The sequence below is a fragment of the Helianthus annuus genome, chromosome 17, assembly GCF_002127325.2.
Source record: "Helianthus annuus cultivar XRQ/B chromosome 17, HanXRQr2.0-SUNRISE, whole genome shotgun sequence".
NCBI classification, from domain to species: Eukaryota; Viridiplantae; Streptophyta; class Magnoliopsida; order Asterales; family Asteraceae; genus Helianthus; species Helianthus annuus.
In genome coordinates, this window is record NC_035449.2 from 15,302,820 (window position 1) to 15,327,763 (window position 24,944).

At 36.8% G+C, this 24,944-nt stretch overlaps 2 protein-coding genes across 5 annotated transcripts; both read left to right on the plus strand.

Moving 5' to 3' along the window:
- Window positions 1-200: 200 nt before the first annotated feature.
- LOC110926367 (phosphatidylinositol 3-kinase, root isoform) lies at window positions 201-7,842 on the plus strand. 3 transcript variants are annotated; one of them, XM_022170117.2, is made up of 18 exons: window positions 201-501; window positions 1,123-1,216; window positions 1,311-1,407; window positions 1,478-1,636; window positions 2,146-2,355; window positions 2,455-2,633; window positions 3,127-3,274; window positions 3,342-3,437; window positions 3,506-3,641; window positions 3,729-3,850; window positions 4,549-4,743; window positions 4,814-4,984; window positions 5,079-5,216; window positions 5,288-5,442; window positions 6,231-6,374; window positions 6,480-6,627; window positions 7,207-7,361; window positions 7,451-7,646. In XM_022170117.2, exons 1-17 carry the CDS (start codon window positions 390-392, stop codon window positions 7,342-7,344), a joined length of 2,442 nt encoding a protein of 813 aa, XP_022025809.1. In that variant the 5' UTR covers window positions 201-389; the 3' UTR covers window positions 7,345-7,361; window positions 7,451-7,646. The 3 variants fall into 3 exon arrangements, with proteins under 3 accessions (XP_022025809.1, XP_022025810.1, XP_035842610.1); XM_022170118.2 differs by having other exon boundaries at window positions 209-501; window positions 1,126-1,216; XM_035986717.1 differs by lacking the exon at window positions 7,451-7,646 and adding an exon at window positions 7,678-7,842 and having other exon boundaries at window positions 274-501.
- Window positions 7,843-13,614: 5,772 nt separating this feature from the next.
- Window positions 13,615-17,487, plus strand: LOC110926134 (ADP-ribosylation factor 2). Of its 2 annotated transcripts, XM_035986718.1 has the most exons (8): window positions 13,636-13,762; window positions 14,554-14,709; window positions 15,808-15,975; window positions 16,103-16,173; window positions 16,357-16,476; window positions 16,647-16,765; window positions 17,059-17,140; window positions 17,245-17,487. In XM_035986718.1, exons 2-8 carry the CDS (start codon window positions 14,559-14,561, stop codon window positions 17,248-17,250), a joined length of 717 nt encoding a protein of 238 aa, XP_035842611.1. In that variant the 5' UTR covers window positions 13,636-13,762; window positions 14,554-14,558; the 3' UTR covers window positions 17,251-17,487. The 2 variants fall into 2 exon arrangements, with proteins under 2 accessions (XP_022025578.1, XP_035842611.1); XM_022169886.2 differs by lacking the exon at window positions 14,554-14,709 and having other exon boundaries at window positions 13,615-13,762.
- The last annotated feature ends 7,457 nt before the right edge of the window (window positions 17,488-24,944 follow it).

Sequence of the window (24,944 nt, forward strand, 5' to 3'; positions counted from 1 at the left end):
CATCGTCAAAGCGTATCATCAGATTTTACTACGAAGAAAGGAACTCGCCAGAAGATCGGTCTGCAAGAAAGGCCTACGTCAAATACCGAAATTGAGCTAATTCAGAATCGAACACCCTATGTCCTTTTACTACAGGTATTATAGATTATGGGTACAGATACGGGTATGTGTATGGGTATCGGGTCGGATATGTCTCATCCCTGTTAAAAATGACTGGAAGACTGTTGACTATTCATGTGCCTACATCATTCTCCCCCTTCGATTCAATTGCGTGACTTCACCAACGGAATTCGTTATCTTTGATCCAATAAAACAATCTGGTAGTTATCAAATCGACAAAACCCTAATAATCGTGTAATGATTTGATTGAATAAAACAACCTTGTAGTAATGACCGGGAACGAGTTTCGATTCTTCTTGTCTTGCGACATCAATCTTCCACTCACTTTCAGAATCGAAAAGTTAGAAGGCCATTTATCCTCCACTAATACCTCTAGTCCAGGTTAATTCCTCTTCAAATTCACTATTTCAATTTTAATTTTATTATGAAACCCTAATTTGTTCATTTGTCTGTCTATTTGAGTATTCAAGGCAGTAGTAATTAATTTATAACTACTTCATGCTACTGGATTTTGCATTATCATTGACTATGATATGATAGGATAGATAGCATATATGTATAACTATATGAATTTTGCATTTTGTAGTTACCACATTCATAGATTTACTGTAAATGAGATGGTGGGTTGTGAGTTAGTTCGACTATATCATCCGTGATCAAGCGTGTATAAATGCTGTGTAGCAAAGCTATTTGCAGGCCTGCGGAGGGTAGGATGTAGGCAAGCCTTACCTCTATCCTGAGAGACCCCCGACACCGAAACAAACAATAGGCAAACTAGTCGAATTAAACATACGAATAGAAAGCTACCAATAATAAAGGAAGTGGTGTCAGAGTAACGTGATAACGTAGAAACAGATATAACATTACATGACAACATAGAGGTATAAATACATGCAGACAATCACACGACAGCATAGAGGCGTTACTACAGTGCTAAATATTGACTGATATTGGGAGTGAGTGATTGTCAAGATTCGTGACATGTTTTAATTGAATATGCAGCAGATCGCGGTGTGGAGGACAAAAAACCCGAGCTTTATGTTGAGTGTGCTTTGTACATTGATGGCGCTCCGTTTGGGCTTCCCATGAGAACTAGGTTTCCGTAGCACGCGTTACACATTATAATTCATATTTTATTTATATCCTAGTTTTTTCCAGAAGTATTCTTAATTGATAATAAATATGTTCAGGCTAGAATCTTCCGGTCCACCATTTTGCTGGGGTGAACTAATTACATTGAGTACCAAATATCGAGACTTGACTGCCAACTCTCAACTTGCAGTAACTGTAAGTTATTAATTTGACTGTAATATATCCATCTGTTTAGTCTGAATCGTTAAAAATAAATTTACCGTAGGTTTGGGATGTTTCATGTGGGAAAAATGAGGGTGTGGTTGGTGGGGCAACTATCCGTCTCTTTAACGTGAAAAAACAACTCCGAACGGGGAAGCACAAACTTAGGCTTTGGCAAGGCAAGGAAGCGGATGGATCGATTCACTCTACTACTCCCGGAAAGGTTTAGTAAACACGTTATATTTTTAAATCGAGGAAAATGCCATTTTCGTCCCTGGTGTTTGGCCAGTTTTGCGACTTTCGTCCAAAGGTTTTTTTTTCCGCATCTGGATCCAAAAGGTTTCAAATCTTGCCATTTTCATTCGGATCGTTAACTCCGTCCATTTTTCTCCGTTAAGTCAGACGCATTTCCGTTGTTTTTGCTAACTTAAAGGGCAATTCGGTCTTTTTCACTTTATGTAAAAAGACCGAATACCCCTGAAAAAGACCGAATTGCCCTTTAAGTTAACAAAAAAAGACAGAAATACCTCGACGTAACGGAGAAAAATGGATGGAGTTAACGAGCTGGATGAAAATGGCAAGATTTCAAACCTTTTGGATCTAGATGCGGAAAAACAAACCTTTGGACGAAAGTCGCAAAACTGGCCAAACACCAGGGACGAAAGTGGCATTTTACTCTTTCAAATCTGTAGTGTCAAATTTTCACTAATTACACATTATTAACACGTGTAGGTTCCTAAAGAGGAGCGCGGGGAACTGGAGCGTTTGGAGAAGCTTGTGAATAAGTATGAAAGAGGGCTTATCCAGCGAGTCGATTGGTTGGACCGTCTTGCTTTTAAAGCTATGGAAAAAATCAAGGACCTTGAAAGCAGTAAAAACGGAAGCTCTCATTTGTATGTTATTATTGATTTCTGCAGTTTTGAACATCGTGTTGTTCTTCAGGTGCGTATTTTATTATTCATGTGTTGATATTGTAAGTTTTATAATCTGATACACAAACGGTGTTGGTTGGTTGTGACTTTTTGTGTTCTGAAATTTTAGGAATCGGGGCCGAATTTGTTAATACCGGCATCCATAACCTCAACTAATGAACTGGTTACTGTGTGGGACCCGGAAGTGGGGAAAATCAACCCTTCCGAGCACAAGCAACTGAAGCTGGCAAGGAGTTTGAATCGTGGTATTATTGATAGAGATCTTAAGCCCAGTTCTAATGAAAGGAAGTAAGTTGCACTCAAAATCTGACTTTTCAATTTTTATTTGTGTTTTTAAATAGTTGTATAATTTATTTTTTCATAAGGTTTTCGATAATCATAATTTGTTATTTCAATCACAACCTTTTCATTAGTGTGTTTACCATTAATTTTGCTATTTGAGTTGCTTAAACGCAATCTTTTTGGATACAAGAGTAAAGTACACGGATGGTCCCTGTGATTGACTAACATTTTGGATTTGGCCCCTAGCTTTCCAAAACTACATGGATGGTCCCTGTGGTTTGCACTTTGTAATGCATTTATCCCTAACTTAGATCTGCTGAAATCTTTAGATCTGTTAGCTGGGGACTAGATGCGTTACAAAGTGCAATCCACAAGGACCATCCGTGTACTTACTCTTGATACAAAGATGTCTAGTGAAATAAAACAAAAAGATTCTTGTATTATGGGCCATTTTGTTCTATGTAACCGTATATTTATATGCTTGTATCCTGGTTATTAGGTCAATACAAAGGATATTAAAGTACCCACCAACACGAACATTAAGTGGAGATGAGAGACAGTTGTTGTGGAAATTTCGCTTCTCATTAATGTCAGAGAAACGGGCTCTAACAAAGTTTTTGCGTTGTGTTGAGTGGAGTGATCTTCAGGTACACACAAAAAAAAAAGAAGACAAAAAAAAACATTGAATTACAAAATTTATTTTTTGTATTTCAGGAAGCAAAGCAGGCCATTGAATTGATGGGTAGGTGGGAAATGATCGATGTATGTGATGCATTAGAGCTGTTATCTCCTGTTTTCGAGAGTGAGGAGGTATGTCGCGTGTGTTGAAAATACACAAACGTGACCAGTTGCATTCTGATTTTGACTTATATCAACAGGTTCGTGCACATGCTGTCCGTGTTCTCGAAAGAGCTGACGATGAAGAACTCCAGTGTTATTTACTTCATCTGGTTCAAGCTTTGCGGTTTGAACGCTCTGATAAATCTTGTCTTTCTCAATTTCTCGTGCAACGTTGTACGCCACCTGTAACCATTATAAACATATAATTTAAAGTCAATCTTCTACTTGATTCTGGAATGTGACTTTTTTTGAATTTGGCAGCATTATCCAACATCGAAATTGCTAGCTTCCTTAGGTGGTATGTTGCTGTTGAACTTCGTGATCCTGCTTATGCAAAACGTTTCTATTCTACCTACGAAATGCTGGAAGAAAATATGATAAAGGTTAGTGTTCTATATAGTAATTTCTGAAGCGTGTGGTACAACATATATTCACGTCACGTGGCATTGGATTTGATAAACAATAATAGTTTTTATATAGAGTAAAATGCCATTTTCGTCCCTGAGATTTGGCCAGTTTTGCGCCTTTCGTCCAAAGGTTTGTTTTTCCGCATCTGGATCCAAAAGATTTGAAATCTTGCCATTTTCATCCGGCTTTTTAACTCCATCCATTTTTCTGCGTTAAGTCAGGGTATTTCCGCTTTTTTGTTAACTTAAAGGGCAATTTGGTCCTTTTCACTTTATGTACAAGCATTTAGCATAATGTACAAGTATTCGAAGTACCCTTAGCGGAGAAAAAAGAAGAAAATACCCCTGACTTAATGTAGAAAAATGGATGGAGTTAACGAGCTAGATGAAAATGGCAAGATTTCAAACATTTTGGATCCAGATGCGGAAAAACAAACCTTTGGACAAAAGTCGCAAAACTGGCCAAACCTCAGGGTCGAAAATGGCATTTTAGTCTTTTAAATATAACTTTTTTTGAGAAAGGTTAACTTTTTATTCTTGTAAATAAATTTTTTTCACATAAGCATTTTCTGATGTGGCGGCTGGCATGGCATCAACCCATGCCACATCAGCAATTTACAGGTAGAAACAGCCAAAACGTGCAAATCACGATTATATTTCTTTTGATTTTACAGTTGGGAATGGGGGCCCGTGACGGTGGGGACGTCTTTCGGTTATGGCAGAGTCTCGTTCGCCAGACGGAACTAACAGCTCAGCTTTGTTCTATAACGAGAGACGTGAGAAACGTACGAGGCGGAACTCAAAAGAAGATCGAAAAGCTCCGGCGTCTGCTTTCTGGCCTTCTTAGCGAACTTACGTACTTTGAGGAGGTAATATATTCTAGAAGCCTCTAAATTTTAGTATACATGTAACTAAAATCTTGATCTGTGACATTTTTAGCCTATACGATCACCTTTGGCACCTACTGTTCTTATCACCGGTATTATTCCATCGGATTCATCAATATTTAAAAGTGCGTTGCATCCTTTACGCCTTGCGTTTAGAACATCTGACGGTGGATGTTTGAAGATCATTTTCAAGAAAGGGGATGATCTTCGACAGGATCAGTTGGTATATAATTTGATCTTTTCTCTTTCCAGTTTTCTAATGTTACGGGCCGAATAGAAAGACTGATGTATGTTCTCCTGTTGGGTCATTTGTGTAGGTTGTTCAAATGGTATCACTTATGGACCGTTTGCTTAAACTGGAAAATCTTGATCTACATTTAACACCTTACAGGGTGTTAGCCACTGGCCATGATGAAGGCATGATGGAATTCATACCATCCAAGACGTTAGCTCAGGTGTGAACGGTGGTTATTTTGGTCTTTTGACACCTGCTGTAATGTTCTTATGATTTTTTTTCTGTTTTCAGATTCTTTCAGAGCACCGAAGTATCACAAGCTACTTGCAGAAGTTTCATCCGGATGAAGAGGGACCGTTTGGGATTACTGCCACGTGTCTTGAAACGTTCATTAAAAGTTGTGCTGGCTACTCGGTGATCACATACATACTCGGCATTGGAGACAGGTGACTCTTATATATGCTCCAAGGGGCGCTAAGATGAGCTGGTTGGGTTGACCCACAAGTAGGGGTGTGAATTTCTGACACGATCCGAAAACACGACATGAACCTAACACAAAATTCACGGGGTTGGGTTTAGTCTAAACGGGTTCGGGTCAGTTTCAGGTTGAACCTGCGAACCCGTTTAGCTAAACGGGTCGAGTTCGGGTCAACCCAGTCAAGTTGGCGGGTTGACCCGTATAACCCATTTATTATATTATATTTTTTTTACAATATGTGTTATGTCATAAATCAAATTGGGTGTGTAACTTATGGCATAATTAGAACTTAAAAAGGGAAGTTGACATAAGATATTATAATTAAAATGTAATTGTATTATATATATTTGTGTTTTTCTTTAGTAAATTTTATTTTTAACTATTAATTTGCAGCAAAAATAATAAAAAAATCGGGTTGAACAGGTCGTGTTCAAGTCAACCCGCGAATACTCGGGTCGTGTTCGGGTTCATATGTATGTCACGATTTTCGGGTTCGTGTCGTGTTCGGTACGAGTTGAACCCGCGAACCCGACCCATTAAGCACCCCTACCGCCACAAGTACTTTTTTATGTTCTTGTTTTAACACTTTCTTATGAATAATTAATGAGGTAGGTATGATTACAAAAATAAAATTTTTTACAGTACTAACATGAATCCTTTTGATTTGGGGGTTTTTCATATATATATCAGTTTATTTTTGTTTTTATTTAAAACTCTTTTACAATTTGCTAACTAATTGCGATTACATATTTGTAGGCACCTTGATAATCTTCTACTTAGGGATGATGGGCGCCTTTTTCATGTTGATTTCGGTTTTATTTTGGGTCGTGATCCAAAGCCATTCCCGCCACCTATGAAGCTTTGCAAAGAAATGGTGGAGGCTATGGGTGGAGCAGAAAGGTACAATACTAATATTAAAATGTGAATAACACTTTACATATTCTTGTTACTTTTTCGACTTTTTTCGCATTGCCACATGAACAACTTGTTGTTCTTCTCCTGCAGCCAATATTATACGAGGTTCAAATCCTATTGTTGCGAGGCATATAACATCCTTCGCAAATCGAGTAACTTAATATTGAACCTCTTTCATCTGATGGCTGGCTCTAACATTCCAGATATAGCTTCGGATCCTGAAAAAGGCATTTTAAAGGTGCACTGTCTGCCTATCTCTAGGGGTGTAAACGAGCCGGGCCGAGCCCGAGCTCGACCAGGCTCAAGCTCGGCTCGTTAGGTTTTTATGAAGCTCGAGCTCGAGCTCGGCTCGGTTCGAGCCTACTTTTTTGAGCTCGACTCGGCTCGCAAGTAAAACCCAAAGCTCGAGCTCGGCTCGAACTATTTTAAGAACAACCTTAAACGAGCTAAAAGGTCGGCTCGAGCTCACTTCAACATTGCTTAAACGAGCCAAAGCTCGGTTCTAGCTCGGCTCATCAATGTTATCATCATTATTAATATATTAAATATAAAAAAATTAAATTTTGTATGGGCTAGTTTAGGCTCGCGAGCCTAAACAAGCTTTGTATTTCAGGCTCGAGCTCGGGCTCGATAACAAAACGAGCTCTATTTCAGGCTCGAGCTCGGGCTCGTTAAGGCTCGGCTCGTTCGAGCTTTTAACCGAGCCGATCACGAGTAGCTCTCGAGCCTTTAGGCTTGTTTACACCCCTACCTATCTCCCATTTTTTTAATTATATTGTATGGGACCCACAAGCTTAATCTTTGTTGATTCGTGTAGCTTCAAGAGAAGTTTCGGTTGGACTTGGATGATGAAGAGTGTATACATTTCTTCCAGGATCTTATTAACGAGAGTGTTAGCGCGTTGTTCCCACAAATGGTTGAGACCATTCACCGGTGGGCACAGTACTGGAGATGATCATCAATCATTTACAGGTTTACTTTATTATTGGTCATATAAATTTATAAAGATTATATTTGTTGATTTAATTATTTATAACAGCTGAATGCCCCCTTTTCTTTAGGTTGCAAAGGGCTTCTGGATAGACAAACCGATATAGAATTGTAAATAATACTTATATTTACATATATTATTGGTTTAGTTAGTTTGTAAAAAGTTGGCATCAGGGCTGATCAATTATAAATGTATGATGTGTAATAAATAAATATAGGCATCTTTACATTTTTAAGTTAATACCAAACACAGTTTCATACAGATTATAACTTTATTTTACTCGTCTTTTTTTTCCAGGACGAGTTGAGATCTGTCGTCTTACTCGCTACTCGTCATATTTGCCATAAGGCTAAAGGGTGTGGGGGGCGTGGGTTGGGACACGATTCGCCACGTAAGACCATGAATGGAAGGCTACACCGCCCTCTTGCCTGATCCACCATGGTTCGCGTGGATTAAACCACGGCAACCACGGTCCTCTTTTTCATTTTCCAAGATTTCCTATTTCCTTTTCCTTTAGACAAACATAAATAAGGGAATTCTGGTTTGGGTCATGACCACACCCTTAGGGTACGGGTTTTGGATGTTGGATTAGAGGTGGGTGATGTGGCGCTGACATGGAGGGTCATGACCACACCCTATAGCTTAAGTGTGTTTATGCTTAGTATTGTATAATATAATAATTGAGAAAAATGCCCGGATAGTCCCTGTGGTTTCGCATTTTTCCACCTATAGTCCCCAACTTTCTAAAACTACCTGAATAGTCCCCAAGTTTTCATTTTTTGTTCCCGGATAGTCCCTGGGTCTAACTTCAGTTTGTTTTCTCTGTTAAGGAGGGTGTGAAATGACAAAAATACCCTTTCCTTAAAAGGCCAAACCATAGGGACTATCCGGGCATCTTCTTCATATTTATTTATAACTTATGTGGGACCCACCACCCACCCTACCCACTTCATCTTCCCCACTCCTCCTCCTCCTCCACCACCACCACCATCTCCACCTTCAACCACCACCCCCATCAATCAAAACATCAATCAAATATTGTGCAGATTGGGAAAGCTTTTGGTTTCCTTTCGGGATTTCGACATGATACCAACAGAACTCTTTCCCATTACCCTCTAACAAATCCCAATCTTTATTGTAGTAATCACCTAACCCGTCAAAAATATATGCTTTTAATCTAACTAAACCTGGATATCGGGTTCGAAAAGGGGTCACCTGATTGTTGTGATTACGTACTCGTGCAGATGATGATTCAGCCTCCAATTCATCTCCCTCAATATCCGTACTACCCATATCAAATCACAATCTTCTCGAATTTTATCGAATTAATTTGAATTTAAAAGGATTGCATGAATTGGGGGAAAACAGAGTATACAAACCCTAACTGTGATTGATCTAGAATTCAAGTCATCAAACCCAAATTCGGCACCAGGGTAATCAAATTAAACCCTGACGATCAACAATCGGTATTAAATGCGTCAAATTCCCCGTGAAATCAGCGATTTCAAGATCAAAAATTGGTGTGAAAAATTGAATTCGAAGTGAATGAATGAATATTCATTCGAAGTGAATAAATGAAAAATTGTAAAGAGAATATGATGTAGAAATTGAAGAAAATATTATCAAGATTTCAAGATTGTTGGATGAACAATTGAAATGATTTAAACGTTGATGTTTTGTTCATGGGGGTGGTGGTTGAAGGTGGAGATGGTGGTGGTGGTGGTTGTTGTGGTGGTGGTGGTGGTGGAGGAGGAGGAGGAGTGGGGAAGATGAAGTGGGTAGGGTGGGTGGTGGGTCCCACATAAGTTATAAATAAATATGAAGAAGATGCCCGGATAGTCCCTATGGTTTGGCCTTTTAAGGAAAGGGTATTTTTGTCATTTCACACCCTCCTTAACAGAGAAAACAAACTGAAGTTAGACCCAGGGACTATCCGGGAACAAAAAATGAAAACTTGGGAACTATTCAGGTAGTTTTAGAAAGTTGGGGACTATAGGTGAAAAAATGCGAAACCACAGGGACTATCCGGGCATTTTTCTCATAATAATTTGTAATATTGTCTAATATGCCTAGTATTATATTGTCTAATATAAGTTTACAATGCAACTAGCTCTTTGTGACCTCATGGATTTGGAAGCTTTTTATTGCTACAGAACTGAATGGTAATAACTAATAAATATAATTATATAATATTAAAGGATTATATATGGGAAGATAAAAAAATTAAATGGCAAATAATAGTATAATAGCTATATAAAGTTTTCTAAGGTGCAGTTGCAACAATAAGTTTTCTATATAAGGCTATATATAAAGTTCTAAATGGTCAATACGGTATGTGTTTATTATAAATTTTAAATTTCTTATACTTTTTTTTTAACGGCCAACAAAAATTTTATTCATTATAGCAAGATGCTACCACCAAACATACAAATTGTTCAACACCAAAACATAAATCTATATCTATACTATATAATAAAAGAAACCACTTTTGGAACACTTGTCATCATATTAGAGCATCTCTTATAGATAATTATTATTTTAATTTAATCTTTTTTAATTAATTATAGATAACCCTCCTATTAAATATTATTTAATTTAATATTTTATGGATCATTATTATTTAGTTTAATCTTCTTCTCATTTATAATATTATTTAGAGAAAATTACGATTTTGACCCTTGTAGTTATATCACTTTTACCATTTTAGACCAAAAAAAGAATTTTTTAACATCTGAGCCCCCAACGTCTTATTTTCTAACCCTTTTGGCCCCTAACAATAACCTCATCCATTAAATGTTAGGGGCCAAAAGGGTTAAAAAAAGACGTTAGGGGCCCAAAAGGTTAGAAAAAAAGACGTTGGGGGCTTAGATGTTAAAAAATTCTTTATAGAAAATTACGATTTTGCCCTGTAGTTATATCACTTTTACCCTTTTAGCCCAAAAAAGAATTTTTTAATATCTGAGCCCTCAATTGTTTTTTTCAAACCATTTTGGCCCCTAACACTAACCCCATCCATTAAATGTTAGGGGCCAAAAGGGTTAAAAAAAGACGTTAGGGGCCAAAAAGGTTAGAAAAAAGACGTTGGGGGCTTAGATGTTAAAAAAAAACTTTAGAGAAAATTGCGATTTTGGCCACTGTAGTTATATCACTTTTACCCTTTTAGCCCAAATTATTTTTTTAACATCTAAGCCCCCAACGTCTTCTTTTCTAACCCTTTTAGCCCATAACACTAACACCATCCATTAAATGTTAGGGGCCAAAAGGGTTAAAAAAGACGTTAGAGGCCAAAAAGGTTTGAAAAAAATTCGTACAATACACGAGGTTTTTTAAGGATATATATTTTTTATTATTTAGTACAGAAAATTACATTTATTCAAACCGTGTAATACGCATATTTTTAAAGATGTAATTTTTTTATTATTTTTTTTTGAACGGCAAATTTGGATCACTGACGGACCACTGGAGTATCATCGTGCCACCAGCAGAACCACCCGATCATATCCATCTCCACTAGGTAATAATGCCTATACACCAATTTTTTATTATTTGGTATATAAAATTACATTTATTCAACCCGTGTAATAAATGAGGTTTTTTAAAGATGTATTATTTTATTATTTGGTAAATAATATTACATTTATTCAACTCGTGTAATACACGTGGTTTTAAAGATATAACTTTTTTGTTTTGTATATAAAATTACATTTATTCAACCTGTACAATATTGTTCTTATAGATATAATTTTTTATTATTTAATATATAAAATTATATTTATTCAACTTGTGCAATAAAAAAGGTTTTTAAAGATATATTGTTTTATTATTTAGTATATAAAATTTATTTATTCAACCCATGTAAAACACGGGGTTATAACCTAGTAAATTATAAATATTACTTATCTATCAACATTGAATCTACTCCAATCTTCCCATGTAAGCATCACCAACTTAAATCGGTTGTTATACTTAATCTAAGATTATGAGGGCATGATTCTTGCCATGTGGCCCACAAAAAACAAAAACCTACTTTTTTACATACGTAAAACATCACTTAATTTTGTTTTGACCAATTTATAGAATAACAAATCACTTTTTTAAAATATATAATCTAATATGTTGAATAAAGAGGCGGTAATTTTTAACGACAATTTTTTTTTTTAATTTCTGTCGTTTGTGAGACTTGAACCCATCACTTTCTCCTTCCAAACCTAAATGTTTAAAGTCTTTGTCTTTACCAACTATGGGTGTTCAGAATTCGATTCAAATTCGAAAACTTTGAAATTCAATGCTATCAAAATTCGAATTCAATTCAATTAAAGTTCAACAAATCGAATACGAGTTTATAATTTTAAATTCGGCTCGAAATTCGAACTCAAATTACACATATCTATTTATATTATATATAATATACACATATAACTTTATTTTAAGATATAGTATAATTTAATCTATAAATGTATTCTAAGTCTTAAAATAGCTCATTACCAAACCCAAATAGCCCATAGCTTAAACGTATATTCAATATATCAATTCTAATCTAACTTATTTGCATCAGCCATGACCATAACTTAACCTAATGAGATAACGACGCCACCATCACCCATCGCCATAGTGCCACTGTCGTTTCACCATCACCAATCGACCATAGCGTCGCTGCCCAGCCACCATTCCCCATCCCTTATCACCGCACCAACTAACACTCTACATCCCTATCACCGCACCAGCCACCATTCCCCATCCTTTATCACCGCACCAGTATTGAACCTTTTAATGTGATATTGTGATCCGTGCCTACTTTAAAATCTACATTTGGTGTTAAAGTTATGATTTTGGTAGTTTTTACATATTTTAAATGAAATTGAATCGAAACGATTTTTTTCGAATTTTTCATCGAATACGAATAGAATTCGAATAAGATTTTTTATTCGAATAAGGAAACGAATTGAATTGGTCAGCTTTTAATCGAATTCGACTCGAATACGAATTCAAGCAAAATTTAAAAAAAAAATTGGAAAATTCAATTTAAGTAACTTAAAACTTCGTTATTCGATTCATTGAACACACCTATAATGCCAATAGGTAGAGATCGCTAGTTTGATCCTTGAACTGAGCGAGTTTTATCTCACCGCACTGTCATGCCTTCGGGCGAGTGTTCACAGGCTTCGGCCTTCGGTGAGGGTTTTCCCCGGTTCGACGACAAGTGTATCACGATGTGGTGAATTTTGCTAGTAGCCCATTTAGAGGATTCATTAGTCGTTCAAAGGGCGGTAATTATAACACAAAACTTGAATAATTAATTGTTTAACTTAATTAACAAGTATTAATAATTAGGTAAAGGATCAAATAAAAACAAAATTAACGTACGAAACGTACGCATTGAGGGAAAAAGCAAAAAGTGGCGGTGTCATTTTGGTAATTATGAGCAACTTCCAAATTACTCTGGTAGAGTAATTTTGATTTCTGTAGAGTAATTTTGAGCATCTGTAGAGTAATTTTAGGAAATGTAGGGTAATTATCAAATTACTCTAGTAGAGTAATTTTGACTTCTGTAGGGTAATTTTGGGAAATGTCTTGTAGAGTAATTTTGTTAGCATTTAGTTATGGGGTTTAGCTTTATGGTTTAGTTTTTAGCTTTTAGTTTGGGTTGGGGGGGGGTAGGTTTTTTTAGGTTTTTGGGGGGTGGGGGGGGGGGTTTAGGTTTTTTTAGGTTTTTGGGGGGTGTGGGGGGGGTTAGGTTTTTTTAGGTTTTTGAGGGGTGGGGGGGGGGGGGGTTTAGGTTTTTTTAGGTTTTTGGGGGGTGGGTGGGGGGGGGGGGGTTTAGGTTTTTGGGGGGTGGGGGGGTTAGTGTAATTTTGATAATTACCCTACAATTTTGATAATTACCCTACACGACCAAAATTACTCTACTTGAACTTTTACAATGGTTTAGGTTTTTTTAGGTTTTTGGGGGGTGGGGGGGGGGTTTAGTGTAATTTTGATAATTACCCTACAATTTTGATAATTACCCTACACGACCAAAATTACTCTACTTGAACTTTTACAAAATTACCCTACAGAAGTTCAAAATTACTCTACTAGAGTAATTTTGAAGTTGCTGATAATTACCAAAATGCCACCGCCACTTTTTTGACTTTCTTTCACTTCGTACATTTCGTACGATAACTTTATTTTTACAGGAACTTAACTCTTAATAATTAATCGTTAAGACATGGGTTGGAAAAATATTAATGGCAAGCAGCAATACCCGGCCGGGGGTTATTTAACCTCATATTCATCATCGGTTTTCTCGCCCCCTTTATTCATACTCTTCATTCTCTCTCTACTCTCTCTCTCTCTCTCTTCGATTTGATCCATTGATCCCTCTCCATCAAGCTTTTCTCAGGTAAATCCAGATCCAGATCTTCGTTTTTTTTCATTCCTCTTATCAGATCTCAACATCCTGTAACTTAGATTCAAACTTTGTTTCTAAATCGTATTAGGTCGTCGCTTTATTTGCTGATTGTTGTAATTTTGTCTGTAATTCTATGTTATTTCTTCAATCGAGTAATTTGTTGGTAGTTTTTAGGTCTCGATTTGGAATTATACGATTATTAATCGAATTTTGTAGTGGAATATGTGATCTGGCTGATGCAATTTGAGATCTATTCTCCGATCTGAGTAGGTACTAATGTTAGTATTTCAATAAACTATTATCAGATCTGTTTTATAGATGCATCGTGTCGTAGCGTTCGATAATCGATTGTGATGTAATATTAGGTTTGTAGACATGATTTTACTGCTGAATGAGCATTGATCTGTATAATTAACGCTCTTAATATATGACTTCATGCTTTGCAGTTTTTTTTTTTTGCTAGATGTCTCTAGTTAACGCATACTTTTCTCTAATTGATTGTATAAGGGTATACGGGGCACTTCTCGGGGAGGCCTGCGGTGACCCAAGTCCCCGAGCGGGAACACCGCCGCCATCACCGCGGGGAGCGAAATCGGTGAGCAGGATCGGTGTGTAGTCACCGATGAGGGGATCGAGGTTTAAACGGCTTTATAGCCGTTATACATTTAAAAAAAAATAATTTCCTAACCCCTATAAATACTACCTCTTTAATCTTTTTATTTTTCAAACCCAAAACAACTCTCACTCATTCAACTCATCTAATTTTTTTAACCAATCTTTAGAAAAAATGGATTCCAAGTTCCCGTTTTTTTCTCCCCTGCCTGACTTTCCCGACGATGAAGATTCATCGTCAAGCGATGGTAGTTTAATTTTCTTCCAAAATCTCATCCAACAAGCGGAGGAGCTACTAGACACGGCATCGTCTAGTAAAAACGCGGGTATTATCTTACTGATGGGATCTACCCTAGCTGTTTTTTTTTATTTTTCTAGTTTGAATGTAATTTTTATTTTTAATTTAATGAAATGTCTTTTATTAAATTTTATTTAATTTTTATTAATATTTGTTTAATTTATAAACATGCATAATTACAACAAATAAAAAAAAACAAAAATAAAATAAAAAAGCAAGTCCCCTAAGAGAGGAGTGCCGCCATCAAATTGAGGGTGTGAGGGGAGTTAAGAGGGGAGTTGACGTGGCGCGTGCTGATTGGCCGTGCGTAAGAGAGGGGACTCCCCTAAGAGAGGAGTGCCCCTCTCACCCTAAGAAAAGCATCTGTTTCATTATCATGAACATTAACATCATGTTTAATCGCTTTTTTGGAGATTCTGCTATTTTATATTTTGATCTGTGATCTCAATGTTTTCAAAAGTCCTTCGGGGACCTTAAATGGCTTAACTATTGAGATCTATGAAATTCGGGTGACCTTTAGGGGAGATTCCAGCTAGATTTCGGTCAGATTCCGGCAAATCCTGAAATATCTGGCAAATTTTTGCTGATTTCTGGCAATCTGGTCTGTGAAATATCTGAAAATGGCTTGTGGCTAGCCTAAACTTCCCCTATACAAGCCTAAAACATGTCTAAAACCCTCCGAAACTGTATGGTTATTCTATGGGATTTGCTTATCTCAGGCCCTCGCTTTTTAAGCGCCTTGCGTCTAGGCACAATTGTGCCTTGGACAACTGTGTCTGGGATTTTGAACTATATCTTCTAGAGGGTTTTGAAGATTTGTACATCTGCTCAATAGCTAGGTGATGCTTGCTTAATATGTACGTCCACAAAGGCTGGATTTGCGTTTGAAATATAGTTGTTACATATTTTTACTTCAATATGTTGTATTATAAGATTTGTTTGTATTGATACATGTTCGAATTTTAGAAGATTCTTTTGACACAGATTAGTTTGAGATAATTTTATTAATAAATCATGTTATATGTGATGGATTACATTACATTTTGGAAATAGCTAAACCCTAAATGCTAGTTGCAATTCTTTGTTTTAGATCTTACGGTTCTGATCAAGTGTTGTTTTTTTGTAGGGATCGTCAATAGCAAGAGGATGGGGCTAACTTTCACCAAGCTCTTCAGCCGGCTCTTTGCCAAGAAAGAGATGCGTATATTGATGGTTGGTCTCGATGCGGCTGGTAAGACAACCATTTTGTACAAGCTCAAGCTCGGCGAGATTGTGACAACTATTCCTACCATAGGTAATTACGTCTGTAATCTTGTTTTGATTCCCATATCAGCTACAAGTTAACATTTAGGTTACAGATATCTCCTATAGACAAAGTTAGAACTTGGAAGTTTAATAGCTAACGGTGTTATTTTTGGCAGGTTTTAATGTGGAGACCGTTGAGTACAAAAACATTAGCTTCACAGTGTGGGATGTCGGGGGTCAGGACAAGGTAGAACAGATACTAATTTATGACTTTTGAGATTTTAATGTTGCCGAGCTTACTCTCTTTTAGAGAATGGCGTCTTAAGGGAAAGTGGGAAACACTAATTTGTTTTCGTTTGGACGTTTTAAGATTTCTTGTGTTCATTACTGCACAAGTACATATGTTTACATTAATGTGTTGTATTTGTAGATTCGTCCATTGTGGAGGCACTATTTCCAGAACACCCAGGGTCTTATCTTTGTGGTTGATAGCAACGACAGGGACAGAGTTGTTGAGGCAAGAGATGAATTGCACAGGATGTTGAATGAAGTAAGTGGTTGATTTGTTTAAATATATCTGTCTGATGGATTACTTGTTGGATTGTGGAGAACATGATGTGTGTCGTTGTTTCCTATGTCAATAACTGCATAAATTTTGTTTTATTGCTGCCATAAGATGTTCTATAATTACTAGAATGCCATTTTACTTATTTTTGGCAGGATGAGTTGAGAGATGCAGTTCTCCTTGTGTTTGCTAACAAACAAGATCTCCCAAATGCAATGAACGCTGCTGAAATCACCGATAAGCTTGGTCTCCACTCTCTCCGACAGCGCCACTGGTAATCAACATTTAGATCTTCTATCCATTTGAATAATTAGCAGCTTAAAGTCACTTACGTCACAAAATTAAAAAGTACAAATGTTAGAAACTAACTAGGTGTGTTTGGATTGGCGGTTCGGAAAAGAGGGAATGTGGATAATAATCAAATAGGGTGTTTGGTACAGGGGTATGTATTTTAGAACTAGAAAGGAAACCCTTGGAAATTTCATTCCACAATACTACCAAACCCATACCCATAGTGTGATTCCTGTCTATCGACCAGTATACAAACTCACCGATTCTTTTGATCAGGTACATCCAGAGCACTTGTGCAACCTCCGGAGAAGGACTTTACGAAGGATTGGACTGGCTTTCCAACAACATAGCAAACAAGGTAAGTACTACCGATTGTGACGCTCCTTATAATGATCATCTACAAAAATTGGCTACAGTCGTTAATTCTCATGTATTGTGCCATTTGTTAATCTTTTTTTACAGGCATGAGGCGGTGATTTGATAACGTGAGGATGGATCTTGGCAGTTTGTGGTGGTACTGGTTTTGGAACTTGTTATTTGAAAGGGTAATTTGCTTTTGATATACTTTGTTTGTTTGGATTGAAAGTATGTTTGGTAGGGTGGTTATTATTCTTTAATATGAAATTGTTAAGTTTTTGTGATGCTTAGAATTACCATGTAGTTTGTTCGTATACTATTATATGATATGGTAAATTCAGCTACTCAGCAAGTGCTTCATGCTATTCAATAGTATCTCCAGTGTTGTAGAGATCGCTAGGCGCTAGTCGGGCGGTGAGGTCGGACCCATGAATTTTTTTATGGGGGTGCGGAACATTTTTAAAAATTTTAGGCCCTAGGTATATGAGTAAAAAAATCGGTTCGTATCGGGTCGGGTCGGGTCGGTCATGTAAAACAAACGAACATCAAACTAAATTTATATAATAATCAAAAACATTTAAACTTTGTTACAAACATAATTAAAACGTCGACGCCCTACGGGTTTTCATTTTTTGAAATCTATCCAAAACATCATTTAAAAATAAATTTTTTAAACAATTATTTCTCTATATAACATAAGTTCATCGCTCCATAACATAATGTTTCAATTTTAATTTTCAACTATTCAAGCCTAGAAATTATAACGTTACTTGTAATCACCCTAAAAATATATAAACAACATAATCACCCTAAAAATCATCTAAAAAACCATAAACAACGTCAAAACACACAAAATTTCAAACATATATAACAACTTTATTACCTTTTTTTCTCCTATAATATCAACCAAAATCATCAAAATACAAAGAAACTTACCCGTGTTCGGATTCCGGTTAGATTTGGTGTCAAACGACGGTGGTATGGTGGCTGATTACGGTGGTCGCCGGCTGCTGGATTGTTGTCGCTAGGTGATGTTGTTCGTTGGCAGTGCAGGGACGCAAGAGAGGGAGAGAGCGGGAGGGAATTTCTAATGGTTTTGGGCTTTAATTATTTTATTATAGTTTGAAATATTGTTGGGTTTGGTTAATGGGCTAAGACTTAGTGCGCTAGCTAGTTAGGAATTATAAGTGGGTAAATGTATGGGTATTTGGGTTTGGTTAGTTAGGTATTAAAAGTTATATAATTTAGGTAGTATTTTTTTTTTTTTAAATAAGAGTTTACCAAAAAATTAAAATATAAATTGATAACATTTTTTACCTAAGGGATGCGTTCAAGGGTGCGGTCGAAAAATCCAAGGGGTGCGGACGAAAAATTCTAAGGGGTGCGGACGGGATTTTCGACGGAATTTAACAATAATTCTTTTTTTCCCCGGGGGTGCGCCCGCCCACCTTGAAGTGGGCTTGGGTCCGCCCCTGGGTGAGGTACCGCCTAGGGATTAATCGGATTGGATTGGACTTTTTATGTATAATTTTACAAATATATATATATAGATAACTTCATACTTTTTATTAATGAATTTACAAGTTTAGGAACCATATGTAAACTAGTGAAAGATAGAGGTGGTTAAATGTTAAAATACCTAAACTTAATATAACCTAATCCCCACCCAGGTTCAAAATACGCCCCTCTTACCCCATTTCCATCGTTTTCATCAGACAACAAAAGAACACATATTCTATGCCCAATTTCGCTTCATCTAATCGATTAGTTCTTCAATGTGTTGTGATTTTGCAAAATGAAGACGAGTTTAGATCCGATTTTGGTTCGAATCGAGGTAAGAACTCGTTCCTTTTTGACTGATTTGGTTCTTGGCCCATTATGATCTGATTTTGACATCATATTTGACCGACTAGGCCCGATTTTTAGCGATTTTTGACGACTTTGACCGATGTTGACCATTACCGTCTAGGATGGCCGATTTGGCAAAATTTAGGCGATGGACCTCCGATTACCGCCTAGGCGCTGATTGATCGGCCGCCTAGGCTGATTTCTGCAACACTGAGGGGCTGTTTGTTTACCTCTTAATGAGGCTCTTAATGGTTCAGACTTCTTACTGGTTCAAACTGTTTGTTTCACGAGCAGATGTCTAAATGGTTAAGACATTTGTCTCTGAATGGTTAAGATTTATACAGAGTTTGAATAGTTAAGACCTCTAATCTGATTGGTCATACATTTGCCTCTGAATGGTTAAGCATTATACAGACTCTTAATGATTCAGACCTCTTACTGGTTCAGCACTAAACCATTCAGATGTTGCCAAACAGTCCCTGAGTATCTCTTTGTTCTTTGCACAAGTATTTATGCGGTCTTTATACCCAAAACGTGTTTACGTGGTAAAACACGTAAATTATTAAAAAAATATAGCAGTTTTAAAACTGGAGTGTATTTTTACCAATTATTGCACTGTCAAGATTAATATGGTAGCTACCCTTGGCTAGTGGTGCAGCTGAGCCGGAGTTTGACAACTCTTTTGCTTTGCTCTCTAGAATTTCTAGCTCAAGCTTGGATGAGTTTTAAAATCAAACCTGGTTCGTACTAGAACGTTAAGGATCGAGATTTAACTTGGCATGCGCTTGTTATCAACCAGATAATATGAGAAGACAGATAAACAGATAACAAGGCTAGTTAAACTAAATTAAACGTCATCTGTGGGAGAAAACAAGATTACATTACGGAAGGGTAGTTGTGTTAGATTAGATTGGCTTGTTTCCCTTGACTGCTTATGTCTTCGCTTAAAAAGGCTCGTGAATTTAATTAAACAGGCTTAACATATGATGCTCATGTTCTGACTCCGGTTTGTTGAGCGCGTTTAAACTCGACTGTTTTTAAGCTTTTGTTGGTGACTCACAAACAACTAGACTCATTTACATCATTCTTTTGGTTGAAAGATTATATTTTATTATACATGGCGTTTTGTTTGTAAATGTGATTTGAAGACTGTATAATAGAAAATGCCAATTGACATATGATTAAATGCAACTTTTTAACATTTTTATTTTGATAATTCAAAATAGTTTAAAACCACGTTGCCAAGTAATTTCTAATTTTGTTGCTCTTGGTGTTTTTACATTTTCTTTTCCAGTCCAAAACTATAAATTGTGTACGTCAATTAATTTTTAAACGAACTAGTAATTTGACCCGCAGGCGATGCGCTGCGGGCTCGTTGCAAACATCGAATGGATCAGTCCAAATGTTATGTGATGCGTTAACCATATAAAAAATCATGTTTCAACGTATCCAATTTAACTCAACGTAACTTGTATAAGCATTAACGTAACTTGTATAAGCATTGCATTTGGATCAAAATGTAAAATAAATCAAATTTGTATCATACAATCATAACATATTTATGTGTGACATGACCCATACATAGGAATCGTACCCAAAAAAGAAAACATAAAAACATGTATAAAGAAAAAATGAAGAAAACATAAAAACATGTATAAAGAAAAAATGACACGTATAATCAAGATGGATTAATTACAGCTTAAAAATAAACCAAAAGAAAACACATTCACATCAAGGGGACATCATGAGTGTTCTGCAAATTATAATTGTACGCGTTGCAGGGGGGTCGAAGCGTAGAGTGACTCGAATTTATACCGTTGAGTGAAAACGTATTATATTTGACCTCACTCGTTTTGTAACAAAATTTACGCCGAAACGTTGACCAACCGAAATGTACATAAAATAAGCATAAAAGTACATTATATTTGACATGATTCGTTTTGAAAAAAAGTTAGCGTCAAAACGTAGACGAACCCAAATTTATACCTACACATACGTAAAAGTACGCATGAAAAAAAGTAGTTTTTAAAAAACTCCAAACTTTAAAATTTTGAGAGGGCTAAAATGGTATTTTATAAAGATTTTAAAGACAACGAAAAATTAGTTTATTAAAACCGAAATTAACGATCGAATGCTATGGAAGAAAAATTAAATTAGTTAAATATTGGAGGGTTAGTATGCAAAAAGAAAATGATAAGGGATTAGGATTGTCATATGCAAAAAAGTTGAGGGGGTTGGTGGAAAGTAGAAATTCGGAAACCCAACGACTTTCTACTTTAAGATTATGTATAATTATTGGTATTATATATTATTATTATTATTATTATTATTATTATTATTATTATTATTATTATTATTATGTTTGTAAGATGTTTAATTAACGTCTCAAAACTATTAAGCCATTAAACGATGCCATCAAACTTTCAAATACCAAAATAAGTAAAGCTAGTATTAAGTCCCCCGCGTTGCGGTGGGGGAGTAAAACCGTGACAAATAGCACCAAGGCCATAGCACCGCTAGCGACCACCAACACTGAAGTTGTGACGTGTTAATGCAGAGAAATTAGACCGAAACATAAAACATAGAAAATAATAACTAAGTCTGTTGGTTCAGTTCTGTTCTAAATACAATGGAAAACATTAAAACATACATGTCACCGCAGACAGTGCAGTGGAGAATCCAGTGAGAGAAGACGATATGGAGTTCGACATCTTTGTCAAGGTGATCTGGTTCCTCCTTAGGGTGCTGATTGATGATGGTGACTAAGAAAACCGAAAAGGGTATCGGCCGTAGGAGAGGGAGGTCGAACGTGATGATGTTATGCTTATGGGGTATCTCTAATTGTGTAACTGTCTAACCCCTTAACCTCCACATAAGTCTCCTTATATAAGCACCCAGGAGGAAACCTAATTAGTTAATAAGGGTAATATGGTCCATCAACAATTACCAACTAATTATTTAATAGGTTGTTATATATTTTGATCTATATAATGTAAATGGTTATAATGGCTATAGATTAAATATTAATACATAATATATTTAATCTTACATTCTCCCACTTAGCCGAATAATCATTTACTATGAGTATTAGATAAGCCTGATCAGGAGTTAACACTCATTTTAGCCTTAAACAAGTACTATAGCAGAGAAATACAGTCGTTGAATCATTATGCGACTCAGAACCCCCATTAATCATACTATAGCCTTAATTTAAAACCTAATTGTCATGATCAAAATACGCATAAGCTCTTTGTTTGATTTGTAACTTTATTTGTCAATATGCCATTATACCGGTTGAACATATTCTAAGAGACATACAAAATCAAACTGAGGAAATTTCATTAACATAAAACATAAGCTAGTACAATATGCTCAAATAAGGTCTTTACTAAATCCCATATTCCGAACATGTTCTTCATAAACCTTAGGAGGGAGACCTTTAGTCATCGGATCCGCAAGAATATCTTTAGTACTAATATACTCGATAAAAAGATTATTTTCCTCAACTCGTTCACGTACGAACAGATATTTTGTATCGAGATATAAACCAGCTCCAGTCGAACTGTTACTGTCCGAGAAACTAACGGCAACTGAATTATCACAGTAAAGCTTCAATGGTCTAGAAATGGAATTAACGATTTTAAGTCCAGTGATCAGATTTCTAAGCAACATTCCATGACAGGTTGCGTTATAAACAGCAATGTACTCTGCCATCATTGTGGAAGTTGTGGTCAACTGTTGTTTACGACTGTTCCATGAGATAGGGCCGCCTGCTAACATAAAGATATAGCCCGAAGTGGATTTCTTGTCATCTTTGCATTTGGCAAAGTCAGAATTAGAATAGCCCACCACTTCTAAATGATCACTTCTTCTATAAGTCAGTTTATAGTCTTTCGTCCCTTGCAGATATCGAAGTACCTTCTTAGCTGCTTTCCAGTGATCTAGGCCAGGATTAGTCTGATAACGGCCTAGCATTCCAGCTATATAAGCGATATCTGGGCGAGTACAGACTTGAGCATACATCAAGCTCCCGACTACTGACGCGTAAGGTTTCTGGCTCATTTGCTCCTTCTCAACCTCTGTTGTCGGACACTGGAATGAACCGAAAACATCTCCCTTAACTACTGGAGCGACAGAGGGTTTGCACTGTTGCATGTTGTAACGTGTGAGGACACGATCTATGTAAGCCCTTTGGGACAATCCTAAGATCCCTTTGTTTCTATCTCGGTGGATTTCGATGCCAATGACGTAAGAAGCATCTCCGAGATCCTTCATGTCGAAGTTATGCGAGAGTAACCGCTTCGACTCATGCAACATGTCTAAACTATTACTTGCCAATAGAATATCATCTACGTAAAGGACAAGTATAGTAAAGTTACTCCCACTCATCTTGAGGCAGGTGCATTGATCCACTTGATTCTTCATAAAACCTTGCTTCTTCATGACTTCATCAAACTTGAGGTACCACTGACGTGATGCTTGTTTTAACCCGTAAATGGATTCTTCAACTTACAGACTAGATGCTCCTGACCTTCAGGTTTAAAGCCTTCAGGTTGTTTCATGTAAACATCTTCGTCCAAGTCTCCGTTAAGGAAAGCGGTTTTAACGTCCATCTGATGCAGCTCTAAATCGAAATGAGCTACTAGGGCCATGACGATCCTTAATGAATCTTTACGAGAGACAGGTGAAAACGTCTCTTGATAATCAATTCCCTCTTTCTGAGTGTAGCCCTTTGCAACCAATCTCGCTTTGTAGCGTTCAACGTTCCCATTCGGATCCAGTTTTGTTTTGAACACCCATTTGCATCCTACGGGTTTGACTCCGTTGGGTAATTCTACCAAATCCCAAACGTCATTTTTCTTCATGGATTCAAGCTCATCAATCATTGCTTTATTCCATTCAGAAGACTGATCACTGCTAATGGCTTCATTGTAAGAGATAGGATCATTGAGCTTTCCGGGATCCATTTCAGTCAGGTAGGTAACATAATCATCCCAATTAGTAGGCCTTCTTTGCCTAGATGACCTCCTGAGTGGATTATCGGGTTCAGCGTTGTCTTGGTTATGAGCGTTTGATGTGCCTTCGTTATGAGGTATAATGGGTTCTGATTGTAGAGGTGAATTTGGAGTTGGTGCAGTAGCTTCAGGTGTAGTAGTTGCATTGGGTACAAGAGGAGTAATCGGAGTAATGGTAAGAGACGAATCCCCCCCCCCCGTCTTGTACTTCTTGCAATTCTTCGTAAGGGTTGGTACTGCTCCCACTGACCTTGAAATCCTCCAGGAACGCGGCACGCTTGGTTTCAACAATGCGGGTGACATGGGAAGGACAATAGAAACGATAACCCTTAGAATTATCAGGATACCCGATAAAGAAACAGGTAACTATTTTAGGGTCAAGTTTCCTTAGGAAAGGATTGTAAAGTTTTGCTTCAGCAATGCAGCCCCATACTTTCATATATTTAAGACTCGGTTTCCTTCCTGTCCAAAGTTCATAAGGAGTTTTAGGGACAGACTTAGAAGGAACTCTATTGAGTATATGAACATCTGCTTTTAACGCTTCAGTGCAGAGGAATAATGGTAAATTAGTGTTGGCTAACATACTGCGCACCATGTTCATGAGGGTACGGTTTCTTCTTTCAGCGACACCGTTCTGCTGAGGTGTACCAGGCATGGTGTATTGGTTTACAATCCCCTGGCCTTTACAAAACTCATAAAATGGACTAGGAGCTTGACCCACATCAGTATGTCTTCCATAATATTCACCGCCTCTATCTGATCTCACAACTTTAATTTGACGATCTAATTGCTTTTCAACTTCAGCCTTATAATCTTTAAAAGTTGTAAGAGATTCAGATTTCTCCTTAATTAGATACAAGTACATGTAATGAGAATAATCGTCAATGAAAGTGATAAATGAAGTATGTCCTGTTATGCTAGCGATTTGGTAGGGACCACTAA